This window comes from Nerophis ophidion, linkage group LG04 (genome assembly GCF_033978795.1).
Source record: "Nerophis ophidion isolate RoL-2023_Sa linkage group LG04, RoL_Noph_v1.0, whole genome shotgun sequence".
NCBI classification, from domain to species: domain Eukaryota; kingdom Metazoa; phylum Chordata; class Actinopteri; order Syngnathiformes; family Syngnathidae; genus Nerophis; species Nerophis ophidion.
The window spans coordinates 42,287,678-42,306,269 of record NC_084614.1 but is presented as its reverse complement, the minus strand read 5'-3'; the positions used below and the strand labels follow the sequence as shown (position 1 = coordinate 42,306,269).

The following is an 18,592-nucleotide window of genomic DNA, read 5'->3' as shown; positions in this document are numbered from 1 at the left end:
CGTCACATTCACAGACCAGGAATCTGATATTAATGGGATTTTAGTAGCAAATATCATTTGAATGTAAGTAAGTAAAAACAAAACATGACAACAGTACTAGCTATTAAAAAAAAAAATATCCAAAATCTTAATCCAATTATCCCGAGTTGAGTGATGAAACGGAGGAGAGAAATGGATGCGAGAAGTGTGGAGGGTAGTCACACTCAGAGATAAAATGGGGAGGTAAAGTTCATCCAGTCAAAACCCCCCGTAATTGCTCTCCACTCTCCATGACAGCATTTCATATGTTGATCGTGTACTTCCAGCAGTTCAGTAAACAGCCTTTTCTTCCCTGTAACTTTGTCAATTTTGAGTCCAATTCTCAAGTTCAAAATGTAGGTCATAGATTGTCTTTAAATGGGGTGAAAATAAAGGCAAAAAAAATACAACCAAAAATCAAGATCCGATGATGAACATCGTCAACAAGTGTTCACCTCTCATGCAAACAACTTGATGTTCAGCTGCTGTATCTTTGTGTTCAGTTTGTGCCCATCCAGGTTCATTAGAATCTTCTGGAAAAAACTCAGTGTGTACTTGAAGTTGTCTGGAAAGCTTTGATCAAGGGCATAAACGAGCCCAAACATTATTATGATCCATCGTTATGATGACGGTGTCCACGTTTCTCAGGACTTTGATGCCTTTGACTCCAACATGCTTTGGCTGCCTATCGGCATCTCCAAGGATTATGTATATCACCATGACTGTGAGGGCAATATCCCTTTCTGCATCCTCAGTGGCAGAGGCCTGAACAACAAAAACAGAACACTTGTGTTAGCTAAAATGCTGAACACCACTAGCAGAAAATGAATTAGCTTTTTTTTTTAAAAGTCCTAATTTTTTGTCAAATCAATCATTAATGTATCATGAGTCAAACGTGATTGGAAAGTTAACCGTATATATATATATATTAGGGCTGCGAATCTTTGGGTGTCCCACGATTCGATTCAATATCGATTCTTGAGGTCGCAGTTCGATTATAAATCGCTTTTTTCGATTCAACACGATTCTCGATTAAAAAACGATATTTTTCCAATTCAAAACAATTCTCTATTTATTCAATACATAAGATTTCAGCAGGATCTACCCCAGTCTGCTGACATGCAAGCAGAGTAGTAGATCTTTTTTAAAAAGCTTTTATAATTGTAAAGGACAATGTGTCAAACTTGTACTTGGGCGTGGATTGTAGCAAAGGAAAGTTGGCACGAGCAAGACGTGAATGTAAGTACATATTTATTTTACTCATTAAAGGAATAAACAAAAGGGGCGCACGAGGGCGGAAGTACAAAACCTCGCTATAAAACAAAAACTACCACTATGGCATGACTATAGACAAAAAAACAAAACTCAACAACTGTGACATAAAAAAAAAAAAAAACTTACGTGGCATGAGCAGGAGGGAAACTAAGGGCAGAGTGATTAGCAGGCATGTCATGGCATGAAGGTAGTAAGGGTAAAGTCGCCAGGAGGACTTCCTGGCAACTTCCGGTTTAAATAATAGACAAGATAATTGCAAACAGGTGTGAGACATGAGGACAAGGTGAAAACTAATAAGTTGGCATGGTAACAAAGCAAACAAGGAAGTGTAGGAACAGGAACTGAGTGTCCAAAAAACAAAACTGAACATGACCAAAACAAAACATGATTCCATAGACCTGACACAATGTTTTATCAACTGATTGCAATAATGCAAATTTGTTTAAACTATTAAACGAAGCAAAAATATGACTTATTTTATCTTTGTGAAAACATTGGTCACAGTGTGTTGTCAAGCTTATGAGATGCGATGCAAGTGTAAGCCACTGTGACACTATTGTTCTTTTTTTTTTTTTATAAATGTCTAATGAGGGATTTTGAATCACTGCTATGCTGAAATTATAACTAATATTGATACTGTTGTTGATAATATTCATTTTTGTTTCACTACTTTTGGTTTGTTCTGTGTCGTTTTTGTGTCTCCTCAATTGCTCTGTTTATTGCAGTTCTGAGTGTTGCTGGGTCAGGCTTGGTTTTGGAATTGGATTGCATTGTTGTGATATTGCTGTGTATGTTTTGTTGGATTGATTAAAAAAAAAAAAAAATTTCAAAAATGAGAATCGATTCTGAATCGCATAACGTGAGAATCGTTATTCAAATTCGAATCGATTTTTCCCCACACCCCTAATATATATTATATATATATAAAATGTTTTGAATAACTTCAGCAAGCAGCCATGAACATAATGCAATTTCTGCAACATGATCCTTCAGGCAAACACATCCCTATAGAGATGGACCTGTGGGACAGAAATAGCGGTTTTACTCCACAGGGCCTCTGCCTGTTTGCCACTACCAGCTTAGGAGACTCTGACTCTGTCTTTTCTTGCACCTATCAGTGATTTCAAACAAAAAATTACATTCAAAGAGCCCCATTGTTTACAAAATGCTAGTTATTTAAAAAGTTGTAGTGTGTTGAGCTCAAAGGACCACAATATATGTAAATAAGAATGGGTAACACTTTTTCATGCCACTGTGTAACACAAACTGTTAACTTACCAGATATTCCTTGAAGAAAGTGTCTGGATCTTCATTGAGAGAGATAACAAGACTTCTCAGGATGCTCAATGTCGTCACACTAAAGCAGGGGTGAAAAATGAAAACAGAATTTAGCTAAATATTGGTGCAACAGTGGCACAGGGAGGGGGGGCAAGTTGACGAGAGTGTGTAAAGAAAACTAGATAAACCAATACAGCTTCTGAAGACTAAAGCATAGCCTCTTTAACACAATTCGGAGCAGGGCACACAACCATAAAGTGTATATGTATATGTATATATATATATATATATATATATATATATATATATATATATATATATATATATATATATATATATATATATATATATATATATATATATATATATATATATATATATATATATATATATATATATATATATATATATATATATATATATATATATATATATATATAAACAGTCCTACCATTTCTACTTACCAAATCTAAGTTTGCCAGAACTTCTTTGATTCGTTGCCCCTTCACTCCTCCTTTGCTTTTGAAGATCTGCATCAGCTTGAGTGAAACATGGTCCAGTTGTGACATAAACTTTGACTGCAGTGGCTTTGTAGTGATCTGCAAGAACTCCTCATTAATCTGAAGAATATTCAATGAAATGTATTTACAAAAATTTGCCATTTTCTTACAGTTAAATATCAATACATAAAAATACAAGTTAACTTACTTCACTCTGCTGGAACATGGCAGGTCACCCGTTTTTTAATTCCTCTATCATGGGCCTCTGTTCAACGACCTCTCGTCGTCTGTGGGAGAAGTTTTTTTCCATTTTTGCTTTTATCAGCACTTCATTGCCACACTTTTTTATTTCTGACAACAAAGCCATTCTCTTACTTTCTAAGCTTTCTGTGGTTTTGCCTTTTGGGTGCAGTGGTATGTAGTAAACTTCAGCTTTTCTCGCTTTCTAGATGTTGGCTGCAGTTTTGCCTTGGCCTTATTCCACTGGGCATCTAGTATGTACTCAACTGGCTCTAAGAAAGAAAAGTGAGATGTATGGTACGGTTAAGGTTTATATGCAGTAGCAAGGGGGCCGTCCTTTACGATAGCTAAGCCTAATTGATTAGATTGGCATAGGACAGTGGAAAGCTCATCAGTTAGTGACTCTTGAACTTGTAGTTTATGATGTTGAAATACATCCGAAACTAAAGATTTTTTGACAGGCCACATGTACTTGTTAATATGTAGTGAAATTCAGAAAGGACCTCATCAATAACTGACTTTAGAATATGAATAATATTTTCTAACTTCAATAAAATGCAAGCAATTCCCCGTTTGATAGATATTTGCAGGTTCAATTGTGTTGCATCATGACAATTAAGTGTTTCAAATTCATGATCTGTATCGACAGACTCTATTGGCCCAGCTTCATATTTGTCTGACTCCTGCAACTGACCTCTTGTGCTGACAACATTAGCTTTAAAATCTATCAATGAATTTTGGTTGTGTTTCCTATTATTGTGTGTGTTAAATGAATTGTATACATTTGTTTTAATTGAGCAACCTAAACACATGGAACCGTTTCATTATGCCTCAGATGTTGATATATGTGTTGAAAATAATCTATTTCTGATGTTAGGTCTTTGCATGTGCACACATGACACTTGAAGGTAGCTACTTCTGCTGTTTTGGGAGTTTGCTGTTTACCATGAACTTTGTATGTATGATTTAATAGCTTACTCCATGTACTAAAACCGCATGGTCAATCTGTATATGGACATGGATAGTGATAACTGCCCCTAAAATGCCAATGAGTCTGCCTAAAATGCTGCAACAACAAATAACGGCTAGCTCGTTCCAAACTGCATTCTTTACACTGCCACATTGATAATCCTGAAATAGAGAATAATGACAATTAGCATATATCACATCAAAAGGATGACAATGATAGAGAATGGCTTGTACCAGCATTAAACACATAACCTATTACTTACAATCACTCGGCTGCCACAAGGAGCTTGGTAACGCTTAACATTAGGAGGCTTCCACATGAAGCTTGAAAAAAATGATCAATCTGCAAAAGATGATAACATATTGAGTTGTGAGTGCAAGTTCCAGAATACCCAGAAATGCAGAAAAGGTGAAATTGAATAAAAGCTCTGACCAATAAAACAAGATAACATTTGAACATATAGAATAGACTACCATTTATTTGACAAACAAATACGTTTTTTTAATTAAGTTAAAGACATGAAATTATTTTAAATTCTGCCATTTTATTAAAATATCAAAACACACAGGAACAATATCAACCTTCCTGCCTGTATTCACTGACCATCCGAAACCTGGAATCTACATTTACTGCTTAATTGACAGCTTTAAGGAGAGAGTGTGGAAGAGGCAGAGACCGGCGTAGATGATGGAGTTCAACAAAACAGGGCAAGCGCAACATCAACCGGATCTGGTGCCTGAACTTCAACCAGCAGTACAGTATACAGCTATTTAAAAAAAATAATACTTACCAAAGACCGAGCTCCAACCTGCTTCCCGGTTCCTGCTGATGCGGTGCACTCCCACCAGAAGACGTTATGCTAATGAGTAATGCCCTCGAAGATGATATGCTAGACTGACCATACGTCCTCTTTTCCTTGGATATGTCCTCTTTTGCGGGACAGTCCGGGGTGTCCGGGCGGGGTTTCTTAAATGCCTCAAATGTCCGGGGTTTTGAGTCAGGGTTGCGTGTATTTTCAATGTACGTACGAGGTTAAGAAGGGGTTAAAAACAAAACAGATTGTGAAGGTGCGCGCACGGGGCAGAACTCGTGAGGGAGAGGCAGAGACAGAGAGAGCGAGCTCGTTGATCTAGGCATACTTTGCCAAGAGCCATACAGGTCACACTGAGGGTGGCCGTATAAACAACTTTAACACTGTTACAAATATGCGCCACACTGTGAGCCCACACCAAACTAAAATGACTAACACATTTTGGGAGAACATCCGCACCGTAACACAACATAAACACAAAAGAACAAATACCCAAAACCTCTTGCAGCATTAACTTTTCCAGGATGCTACAATATACACCCCGCTACCCACCACGCCCCCACCCACCTAAACCTCAACTACATCACAACAAATATTCCACTTTGAAAAATATTTTTGGTGGAAGATTTTGCATATTTTGTGTGTTTGCCGTTAAAAAACAAAGTTTTGTTTGACAGGGCGGAAAACAAACAAACAAAAAAACAACATAAAAAAAAAAAAACATTTTGAAATGAGGAATAGATCTGAAGTTGATGTAGACTCCAGAGATTTAGGCATTAAATTAAATAAATGTATGCCCTGGCACACCATTATTATCATTTCATGACCGAAGCAAAACACTTTTATACTGAAATAAAAACACCTACAACTTATTAAATAAAAGCTAACAGCACTGGTAAAGTTTAGATCCATGAAGGAAAGAAGATATTGAATGAATGTTTATAATTGAATACATTTATACATGCATACAAATTGGTCTTCTTTTTTTAATTATTTCTTTTAATGAATTAAGTAACGTTTATGACAACCTTTTTCCAAAACACAATATAAAATGTGAGATATACAGGACAATGCATACGTTTATCATTTGTTTTCAAAACGCTTACAACAAAGTGGGACCCCAAAAATTTACGGTGGGACCCCTTTTTTTTTCTCTTGACAGGGTCTGCTGTCAACAGAGGAGAAAAAATGCTTTATTTAAATAAATATATTATTTATAAAGCAAGTTCAAGTATCATTGGCAAATTTTCACCTTGCCCCGGCCTTGGCGTGCTGCCTGTCTTGGCACGCATACATGTGTCCTCTTTTTGGGATTTCAGAATATGGTCAGCCTATGATTTGCGCATGCGCAGAAGGCGGCTCCAAGTTCTGAACTCATTTATTTTGCGTTGATCAACATCAAATCAATCCCAGAGGATCAATTATGAGAAATGTTATGTTTAAGTGACTAAATATATATGTGTATATTTTAAAACTAGATATTTTTGAATAAATTCAACAGTACTTAAATGTGTCACATCTAAAAAGGGCTTGAACAATTTTTTGAGTGTACTTACAATTTAACATAAACCCTGTCAAATACTATGAAAACATGTGATAATCACAAAGATTATTATCAAGCTCAGGCTGATTACAAAAATAGGTACTAATCAAAAATATTGCTAAAGAAGTTACTTGTAAAAACAGATGAAAATACAGTATATGTATATACAATTACACAGTGCTAAAATAAACACATTCTAACTAAATTAAAAATACATTCTAATATTTATGTTTTTAATAAAATAATCCGTCAGTAAAAGTTAAGTGCAAATGAAAATACAGCTTCTCCACTTTAGCCATAATTGTTGTGTTTAAAAAACTTCTCTATGACTTAAGCCGTAGAATTCTTATGTTTGTTTGATATCGTCATTTGTGGTGTAAAAGTGTATCACAACTGAATCCGGCTGCCATCCATACAGATCTCCTCTGAGAAACAGATTTTTAAGAAGAATCTTTTAAAAAACACTAGTCATAGATTGCCTTCCAAGTATCTGTATAGCGGAATTGATTTCTAAAAAATTATTAGCAAAAAAATGCAAACCTATTTAATGACAATCTAACCACCAATATGAAACTTGCAGCAAAACTTAAATGAAAATTGCAGCTTCAATTTTGAATAATGAACGATATGGATGATTATTAAAAATGTTTTATTGTGTCGGTTATTTGTGATTATCATCAATTACAAACAATTATCATCAAAGATGGAAAATTTTCAAAAATTAATTATCTTGGTTTCATTTTTTTTACAAAAACCCTGGCAGGGCAGTGTCTATGCTAATATTGTTATATTTTGTATCTACTAATCACCTATCTAATTCTAATAAACTAATCACACTAAGAAAATGTTTAAATGTTGGTCACAAATAGTTTTAAGATTTTGATCTTGCTCATTTTTTGCAATGCAGTTTACAATGCCCACCCTATAGTTGAAAGGTGTCTAATGGAATTGAGGTCAAAGTTTTGTGTAGGCTCACTGTGCCCTTATGGGGTTGGACACTGTCCAGCCAGATTAAGCGGGCCTGTGGAGCAATAAGGAGTTAAATAGCTGATATCTATTTTTACAGTCATTATTTCCTGATATTGGTCATTTATTGAAAGTTTGTGAATCTTGAAAATATTGGTTGAATCATTTTTAGCGCAGATGTATAAAGAGATTTACCGTATTTTTGGGCTAAAAGGCGTAACTAAAATTATTTTATTTTTATATTTTGGTGTGTCTAATGTACAAATTAATTCTGGTTGTGCTTCCCAACCTCGAAGCAATTTTATTTGATACATGATAGAATAATAAGTGTGACGGGTAGATGGCAGTCACACATAAGAAATATGTGCGGACTGCAAGTTGATGCCTGTTCAATAAAAGACGCTAGCAAGCAAGCCCAAAACTTTGATGTTTCATTGAGAATATAAAATAATACACACAGCGCTCTATAATCTGTCAAAATGTTTTAGTACCACTTTGTTAAACTACAAAGGCGCATTGCTTGATGGATTGTCGGCGCATTTCAGCTACCATGGTCAGACGCACTGTGGTTTAACATACGGGTATTAATATGGTGTATGTATAAGAACCCCAAAATGGAACCTGTTTGGAGACATTATTTGGGGTTTTGTTTAGCAATATTATGCAAAAAACACTTTTCTTACCTATTGGTTGCTGTTGATATGTATTTGGGATCTGCATAATTCCCGAAAATTTGCGCACGTCCGCCATTTTAGACAGCGCGAACCCCATAGTTAATATGATCCTTCTTTTTCCTCTATCTTCTTGTTGTGGGGCGTTCATTTCCCGCTACAGCATTTTCAAATACAAACTAGAGTACAGTGGAAACTTAATCCATCAGTAGACTCGCTATGGAAGTGCAACAAACTACTGTACAACAAAGATGATGGGGAGAAGACACACTCAAAGTGCGGATACGTAAATAAAACCACTCACAAAATGGTGCATCCTGAAAAGACAGTCAGACAGCGTATTAAATATAGTCTGCGAAACACAATCTACGCAAAATGTTGGCCAAATAACCCCCATTACGTGATATGTAGACCACAAGGAAGTGTTTTAAATGTTGAAAGTTTAATCAAAATCTGACCACTGCGCCTTATGATCCGTGTGCGCCATTTTATAAAAATAGACCTAAATAGAGCCGCTCAATAGGTAATGTATGGTCCGAAAAATACGGTACGTTGAAGACAATGACAAAATGGATTGTCCTTACCATTGACAGTTAGATGCACCCAGCTGCCATTGTGGAAAGTGTCATATTGCTGCTCTAGCATCAGCACCTTACACTCATACCAGCCCTGGTCATCTGAACGGACCTTTTCTATCCGCAAGGAGGACTTGCCATATAGACTGGCACGGCCTAGAGGGAGGGAAAGACAAATGATATCAGCAAATGAGGGTAGATTGGATGTAATTACAAATGTATGAGTGTGAAGCGAACCAACTACCAAAATAAATAGGAAATAGGAAAAGTTGTTATGTTACAGCCTTTTTCCAGAGTTGATTAAATTATTTTTTCTCCTCAAATTCCTCAGAATGAAAACTTGGAAAAATATGTTTTAAATGTTTGCAAATTTAGAAGAAAAAAATACATGTGCGTAACTCTTTAAATCCATTGTCATAAAGTAAAAAATTGAAGCTTAGGTTCATCCTATTTCCACTGATCCTCCTTGACACGTTTCTACAGCTTAATTGTAGTCAACCTATTCAGTTGATCCGACATAAATGGGGAAATCACAGACATATCTATATAAAGGTCCCCAAGTTGAGTGCATGTACAAACCAAGCATGATGTCGGAATAACTGTTTGTAGATCCCCGCACACCTTTGACGATAAGTATAGCAAAGACTCTGCTACTTAAAAGTTCCCAATAAGGAGGTTGGCTTCCGTTAGCTGAAATTGGATGTAGTTTGGAACCACTGAACTCTTCCATGCGCTGGCTGGCCGTCCTAACTGAGAGATTGGAGGAAAAGGCCAAAGAACCCGACGGTCACGTTGACAGAATTTCAGCATTCTTCTGTTGTACGACAGACAACCTTTCTCTAAAACAGTGGTCACTAACTTTTTTAAGCCCAGGATCCCTTTGGTTATTAACTTATTTTGTTTGTAATCCTGTTTTCCAGTGTGCCAGGGGCCCATAAAACGTGCCACACATGGATCGCACTTTGAGCAACCCTACTTTTGAGGCTCTATGTCACGGCTTAGCATTTGTTTTATGGGCTCTGTGAGCCTGAGTTGATTAACGTGGACCCCTACTTAAACAAGTTGAAAAACCTTTTCGGATGTTACCATTTAGTGGTCAATTGTACGGAATATGTACTGTACTGTGCAATCTACTAATAAAAGTTTCAATCAATCAATCAATCAACCACAACTCTATTTGGTGTGTTGGCTTGATGGGTGAGAGGAATATGGGAATATTGTACAACTGGATCTGGTCAATTACAACAGTAGTTGGCTGCACACGTCACAGAATGCAGGTAGGTGAGGTGAGTCTTGATGCCGCACACTGGCGCTTTGGGATGGGAACATTTTGCGGGTTTCAGGGGCTGAGTTTTCCCCAAAATGTGTGTTTAAGGATTAAAACTTGTGCATGTATGACAGGGCTGTTGGTCACTATACAAGAATGGATGGCAGTGATGTGATAAGGCATTTATTAGTTTGAATATTTTAGAGATCTACTGAAAAGGTCCCAAAATCCATGGCCTGTATGGTAAGGTGGCCAGACGGAAGCCACGCCTTTGTAGAAGTGCACATAGACTTAGACATGTTTATGGATGTATGTTATATTGTCTTTATATTCCAGCAATCCATCCATCCATTTTCTACTGCTTATTCCCTTTTGGGGTCGCGGGGGGCGCTGGCGCCTATCTCAGCTACAATCGGGCGGAAGGCTATTCCAGCAAGTTAATCCGTTTTGGGGGGGAAATTGAGGGGATTGTTTTGTTGTGTTCAAGAGTCTTACGGCCTGAGGGAAGAAGCTGTTACAGAACCTGGAGGTTCTGCTTCGGAGGCTGCGGAACATCTTTCTAGAGTCCAGCAGTGAAAACAGTCCTTGGTGGGGGTGGGATGAGTCGCTGCAGATTTTCTGAGCCCTGGTCAGGCAGCGGCTTTTTGCGATCTCCTGGATAGGTGGAATAGGAGTCCTGATGATCTTTTCCGCCGTCCTCACCACACTCAGCAGAGACTTCCAGTCTGAGGCACTGCAGGCTCCAGTCCAGACAGAGATGCTGTTAGTCAGTAGGCTCTCTTTAGTGCTTCTGTAGAATGTGGTGAGAACGGGGGGATGGAGCTGTGCTCTATTCATCCGACGCAAAAAGTGCATGCACTGCTGAGCTCTTTTTACAAGAGTAGGGACCAGGTAATATTTTCAGTTATCTGCACCCCAAGGAACTTAGTGCTGCTTACCATCTCCACCGCAATGCCGGTGATGAAGAGTGGAGTTTGGTTGGACTAGTGCTTCCTGAAGTCGATGATGATCTCTTTGGTCTTGTCGACGTTTAGGACCAGGTTGTTGGTTCTGCATCAGTCAACCAGATGTTTCACCTCCTCCCTGTAGTCCAATGTGGTCAGTAGTGGACCTGGCACAGCAGTTATGGGTCATCAACGTGAACAGCAATGGACTCAGGACGCAGTCCTGGGGGGAGCTGGTGCTCAGGGAGATGGCACTGGAGGTGCTGTCGCCTACTCTCACAGACTAGTGTCTGTCTGTGAGGAAGTCAAGCAGCCAGTTGCATAGGGGGGTCCTGAATCCAGGGGGGGCCAGTTTGCTCACCAAATGCTGCGAAATGATGGTGTTGAACGCCGAGCTAAAGTCCAGAAACAACATCCGCACGTGTGTGTCCTTTCCTTCCAGATGTTTTAAGCTCAGGTGGAGTGTAAAGATGGCGCCCTATGTGGAGCGATTAGGGCGATAAGCAAACTGGTATTGGTCGAATGTGGGGGGAAGTCTGGAGACAATGTATTCCTTTACCAGCCTCTCAAAGCACTTAATTATGATGGGGGTGAATGCCACCAAGCGATAATCATGGAGGTAGGAGATTGTGTGTTTTTTAGGCACTGGAATGACTGTGGCCGTCTTAAAACATGATGGTACCACAGCCTAAGTCAGCGAGGTGTTGAAGATGTCTGTGAGAACCCAAGCCAACTTGTCTGCACATCCCTTAAAGACCCTGCCTGGAATGTCATCAGGTCCCGCTGCTTTCCGGGGGTTCACTCTCCTCAGGGTTTTCCGGACATCCGCTGTGTCCAGGTTGAGCAGCTGTTCATCAGGGCAAGGGATGAATTTGGTGGTGTTAAGTGCCTCAAACTTTGCAAAGTGGTTGTTTAGGTCGTTAAGGAAACTGATGCTGTTTTCACAGGGACGGGGGGCAGCTTTATAGTTCGTGATGACCTGTAAGCCCTGCCACATACGTCGAGTGTTCGTGGGGTTCTCGAAGAAGTCCTGCACTTAGCATGCTTTTCAACCCTAAAGGCACAGTTCAGGTTAGCTCTGGCTATTTTCAGTGCTACCATGTCGCCAGATTTAAAAGCCTTGTTCCGAGCCTTCAGCATTGCATGTACCTCACTGGTTTCTCATTGGCCCGTGTGGGGATGTTATTGATCACACTAACATCCTCCACGCTCTTCTGAATGTATGCGGACACAGACGCTGGATACTCTTCCATACATGTGTGATGATTGTCGGTGGTGGCTGCCTTGAACATGTCCCAGTCTGTGTTTTGGAAGCAGTTTTGTAATGCTTCCATTGCTCCCTCTGGCCAGGTCCTCACCTGCTTCACTGGAGCTTGCTTTCTGATTGGCAGGGGCTTGTATGCAAGAATTAGCATCACAGATAGATGGTCTGATGACCCGAGGTGGGGGCGGGGTGCAGCTTTGAACACGCGCTTAATATTGCTGTACATCATGTTCTGCATGCTCCCACCCCTGATTGCAAAATTCACATATTGATGGAAATGGGGGAACACAGTTTTCATGTTCGGTTGATTAAAGTCCCCTGCCACCATTAAAACTCTCTCTGGAAGTGTAGATTGCAGTTCATTGATGGAGCAGTACAAAGCATTCAAGGCTTGTTTGATGTTAGCACTAGGAGGAATGTACACTGCTGTAAAGATTATAGCACTGAATTCCTGGGGCATATAAAATGGTCTTCATTTTATAGTTAATAGTTCTACATCGGGAGGGCAGTGACATGAGACTATCTTCCCATTGTTGCACCATATGCAAACAGCACCGCCTCGGGATTTACCAGTGAGAGTGCTGCTCCTGTCCGACAGAAACATAGTTAACCCCTTGATGCTAACTACTTCGTCCGGAACGGATGGTTTCAGAATCAGAATTCAGAATCAGAATAGTTTTTATTTCTATTGCTTGAGAATGGGTTCACAAACTAGGAATTTTTCTTGGTCCAATCATGCAACATAAAACACATACAACACAGAATAGAATAAGATGAGCTGTAACTCATTCAGCCACGTTTCTGTGAGAAATATGGCATAGCAGTCCCTCTTCTCCCGACTTGCATTTAAATAGAGCTTCAGGTGGTCCAGTTTGTTCTCCAGGAAGCGGACATTTGAAAGCAAGATGGAAGGAAGCGGGTTTCTGTGAGGATTATCTTTTAGCTTTTTTTTTTTTATCCCCGCTCGGCATCCCCGTTTTTGCTTCCGATCACACCGTTTACGTCTCCTCCGTCGACGGCCCCCGCTGGTACTTGGCTCTGCTGCTTCACAGGCCGCTGGATGTAGCCAGCGTAGTATTGGCTCCGACAAGCTCCTGCCCCCCCACACCCTAAAAAAAATGCCAGCGGGCCCACCGACAACATCAGCGAAACAATCCACCCCCCCTCCTCTCCTCACAGCCCCCCAACTCCAATGACTACCTCACCCCACCTAACACCTCACCCTCAGAAGGATGACCCTGCCCTCCCCCAACCACCTGAGACCCCCCCAGTGTGTCTGTCTGCAGAACAGGTGAATGCACAGTTAAATAAATTACACACAGGCAAGACCGCGGGTCCTGACGGTGTGAGCCCCAGGGTGCTCAAAGCCTGCGCCCCACAGCTGGGTGGTGTGCTCCAGCACATCTTCAACATCAGCCTTAGGCTGCAGAAAGTCCCCACACTGTGGAAAACCTCATGTGTGGTCCCCATCCCCAAGTGCACGCGCCCCAGCACGTCGAAAGACTACAGGCCGGAGGCTCTAACTTCCCACATCATGAAGACCATGGAGAGGTTGGTCCTGGAACAACTCCGCCCTACAGTCAAGTCCCACCTGGACCCACTCCAATTCGCCTACCAGCTCCGACTGGGAGTGGAGGACGCAGTCATCTACCTGCTGAACAGAGCCCACGCCCAACTGGACAAGCCTGCGAGCAGTGTGAGGGTCATGTTTTTTTACTTCTCCAGTGCTTTCGAAACTGGGCTACTGGGTGTGAAGTTGGAGAAGATGCAGATGGAGTCCCCCTTGGTGTCCTGGGTTATAGATTACCTGACTGACACACCACGGTACGTTCGACTGCAGGACTTTGTGTCTGACAGGCTGGTTAGCAACATCGGGGCCACGCAGGGCACAGTCCTCTTCCCCCTTCCTCTTCACCATTTACACCACTGATTTCCACTATCAGTCAGAGTCCTGCCACCTTCAGAATTTTTCTGATGACTCTGCGATAGTGGGGTGTATTGAGGATGGTGATGACGAGGAATACAGGACACTGGTGGAGGACTTTGTCACATGGTGTGGAAAGAACCACCTCCAGTTTAATGTGACGAAGACCAAGGAGCTGGTTGTGGACCTGGGAAGGAGGAGGAGTACTTCAGCGACCCAGGTGGGTAGATGTGGACATGGTAGAGGACTATAAATACCTCGGTGTACACATGGACAACAAGCTGACTGGGTCAAAACACGCTGAGGCCCTCTACAAGAAGGGACCGAGCCGCCTCTACTTCCTCCGGAGGCTAGGATCCTTCAACGTCTGTACAAAGATGTTGAAGATGTTCTACGAGTTGGTGGTGGCGGGCACTTTCTTGTACGCTGTGGGGCAGCGGGCTAAGAGTGAGGGACGCAAACGGACTGGACAAGCTGGTAGAGAAGGCCAGTAGCGTGGTGGGAGTGGAGCTGGACTCTCTGGCGGTGGTGTCAGAGAGGATAAGTCTAGCAAAACTCCTAACCATTATGGACAACACCTCCCACCCACTACACTCGGACCTTGCGGAGAGAATGAGCACATTCAGTGGAAGGCTCAGACTCCCTAAATGCAACACGGAACGACAAAGGAGGTCCTTCATACCGACAACCATCAGACTGTATAATGCAAATGTTCCTCTACTGCACTTAAATGTAGAATATATGTAGAATATATTTATACTATTCATATATTATATATATATATATATATGTATATATATATATATATATACATATATATATATATATATGTTATATATTATTTATTATTATTATTGTCTACTGTGAGCGAACTGTGGTGCTGAATTTCCCCCAGGGATCAATAAAGTACTTTCTATTCTATTCTGTTCTATTCTATTGCCGCAGTACCGATGAGGTCTAGCGTATACGCATCTTTTTGTATAAAACTGTTTGATTTATTTACATCTAAAATTGTCTGGCGGTTGTATGTTACTATGGAGTGACTATGCTGGAAGTTCACTTTGAAATTTACAGAATTTCTGCCTGGAGTTTGCCAAAACGCATTTGAAAGACTCTTAGACAATGAGAAACAATATTCTCTGGACTGTTGAGACATAGATTTAGACACTTTGGCTTGATAGGTGCCATGTTTGGAAGAGGTCTAATGGGGTAAATGAATAAAGCAAATACTGATACATTCTGGATCCAAATGTGCTCGAGAGCACTGTCCCGAAGCACACTGTGAATATCCCAATATCCTACCAACAATGCTTCATTTATAAGCCGTGACCTACATATTAACCAAGCTATAGCAACATTGTTATTATAAGAGCACTAGCAAACTTTTCTGGCGTAGTGACACATCACCTTGGTCACACTGCTCCTAGCTTGACTTGCTCATAACACTGGTTAAGACCTGTCATAAAATAAAGAAGAATGAGCTTTAGCCGCTTCTGCTGTTGCTGCATTACCTTTAAGTGAGTAAAAGTTAATGCTAAATCATAAATCATACATTCACCTGTATAGTAGAAGGTTGTGGCACCAACCTTGGTCAACCTAAAAAACCCACACGCTACCAACTTGTTACTATATGGCTCTTGACAAATGGAACGCAGCACAAAACCCAACAAGGTTGCTAAAAGCATGTTTTATCTGAGGAATGAGGATTATTCTTAATTTACCAGCTCAAGGTTGGGGATGGGTAGCAAATCTGGTACCTTTTTGGCAGCGACCGAATCCTGTTGGTCCAATTCACGTAAAATCCACTGGTTATAATAAATAAATAATAAATAAATGTGTTGTACTTGTACAGCGCTTTTCTACCTTCAAGGTACTCAAAGCGCTTTAACACTAGCTCCACATTTACTAGGGGTGTAACGGTACGTGTATTTGTATTGAACTGTTTCGGTACAGGGGTTTCGGTTCGGTTCGGAGGTGTACCGAACGACACGACATATTAAGCAGCGCACCGCACATTGTGTAAACAATGCACACAGAGGCACCATGAATTGATTTACGTGGACCCCGACTTAATCAAGTTGAAAAACGTATTCGGGTGTTGTATGGAATATGTACTGTACTGTGCAATCTACTAATAAAAGTTTCAATCAATCAAAAAAACAACAACACACGGCATGCTAGCAACGACTGGGCTAGGGTAGACTGACCACACCTCCTCTTTTCACGGGATATGTCCTCTTTGCGGAGCTGTCCAGGTGGAGTTTCTTAAATGCCTCGAATGTCCGGCATTTTAAGTTATGGTTGCGTGTATTTTCAATGTACATTCACGGTTAAGAAGGGGTTAAAAAAAAAAGTGGTGCACATACTTTGTGATTGTATATACTTTCTGAGCCTGTCTGTCGTTTAAATTTCCTTGACTTAATTCCGATTCACAAGCAAACTCTGTGTGCTTAACTGTTGTACGCTTTTGCTCCATCATCAGCTGTTCGTCCCTGGTGACTCTGAATAGTCTTTGAAAAGATTGCGGTTCCTTCACGATGACTAGCAAGCCAGCACCGACCAACATTTGACCGGTATTAGCTGAATACTCACAGCTCGCATGCATAATAATAATAAACAAATCTTTTTCTTTAAACATATGTATAATGTTTATTTAGCCTTTTAATTACTTATATCAATAAAAATTATGTGATGAGGTCACATTCACGTTCACATTATAATAATTCATACATATGCAAAAATATGTGTAAGTGTAAGTTACAAAAGCAGCAAACTGCATGCCAGTCTGCTTTTAGCCAAATTCATTGTTAGGCAGAGCCAATAAAATAATTGTAATATTGTATTATTATGTTATGTTATGCTATAAATAATAGTTGTTTGAATCATTCAACTCTTCAGAAAATTGTCAAAAATAATTGTTAGTGGAAGCTTTAGTCTAAACTTAGTGGAATATGAGGTTCCTTTTTTCAAATCATATAGTCAATAAAACTGACTATATGACTATAAGGCGGCCTGTTTTCCTTGCCCTTTTGTGGGTTCTTCCGAGGATGTCGTAGTCGTAGTGTTTTGTACAGTCCTTTGAGACATTTGTGATTTAGGGCTATATAAATAAACATTGATTGATTGATTGATTGAGCGTGTCCACCCTGAGATCAGTCGGTAGGGAGTTCAAACCCCGGCCGGGTCATACCGAAGACTACAGATAGGACCAATTACCTCAGTGCTTGACACTCAGCATCAGGGTTGAAATTGGGGGTTAAATCATCAAAAGATTACCCGGCGCGGCCACCACTGCTGACCACTGCTCCCCTCACCTCCCAGGGGGTGGAACATGGGGATGGGTCAAATGCAGAGGATAATTTCCCCGCAACTAGTGTGTGTGACAATCATTGGAACTTTTTTTTTTTTCAAACGTTGATCAGGTTTAAAAATGTGGGAGTGAAACACTGGTACTTTCCAGCTGCACTGTAGGTGTACAAATACTTTTCTGTGCAACTTTACTCGGCACAGAATTAGAGAAACTACTGCTAAATGTGATATCTAAAAACTTAACAAAAAAATTAAATATACAGTGAAACCTGTCAGCCTCAGTGTGGCTGAGAGGTTCATCTCTCCATAAGTGCATCACTCCATTTTTGTAACACACTGATAGGCAATGACAGTTCATTACTTCCAGTGAGAAGTAGGGAGGGGCCAATGTGTGACAACTGACAGCACGAGGTGATTCAACACAGATATTAACTTTTGACTGGATGAGTGCTGGGGTCGATGGAACATGCTTTTTGCTCTGGGCAAGCTGGCAACTGGATCATAGCAGATGGTGTTTGGCAATAAGGGTTAAACAAAGGATTTCAGGGAGTGTATGGCATCTCCAAACCTCAGCATTATCAAATACAAGCTGGGCCCTATTAATCCCCTTACTCCCCTCAATCCGCTTGTGACTGGTCGGGACTAAATTTGTATGACTTTCCATATCCGCTCTGAATGACAACAGAAGGAAAAATCCTCTGCAGTGCATGGTACTATTGTTAGAGCAATTTTGTACAAAGATAGAGAAGTACATTGACCATGAAAGAATGATGGCTTTCAAATAGGGCTGGGCGATATGGCCTTTTTTTAATACCTCGATATTTTTAGGCCATATCGCAATACACGATATATATCTCGATATTTTGCCTTAGCTTTGAATTAACATTTGACGCATATAATCACAGCAGTATGATTATTCTGTATGTCTATATTAAAATATTCTTGTTCATACTGCATTAATATATGCTCATTTTAAACAAAATGTACCGTATTTTCCGGACCATAGAGCGCACCGGATTATAAGGGGCACTGCCGAA

At 40.3% G+C, this 18,592-nt stretch overlaps 1 protein-coding gene across 3 annotated transcripts in view; it reads right to left on the bottom strand.

The window, feature by feature from the left end:
• The window catches only part of LOC133551415 (protein turtle homolog B-like), a 268,622-nt gene that overhangs the window by 201,853 nt on the left and 48,177 nt on the right, over positions 1–18,592 (bottom strand). For all 3 annotated transcript variants that reach the window (XM_061898088.1, XM_061898087.1, XM_061898089.1), the window contains exon 3: positions 8,857–9,003. In XM_061898088.1, coding sequence (XP_061754072.1) covers positions 8,857–9,003 — 147 coding nt within the window. The remainder of the gene's footprint in view (positions 1–8,856; positions 9,004–18,592) is intronic.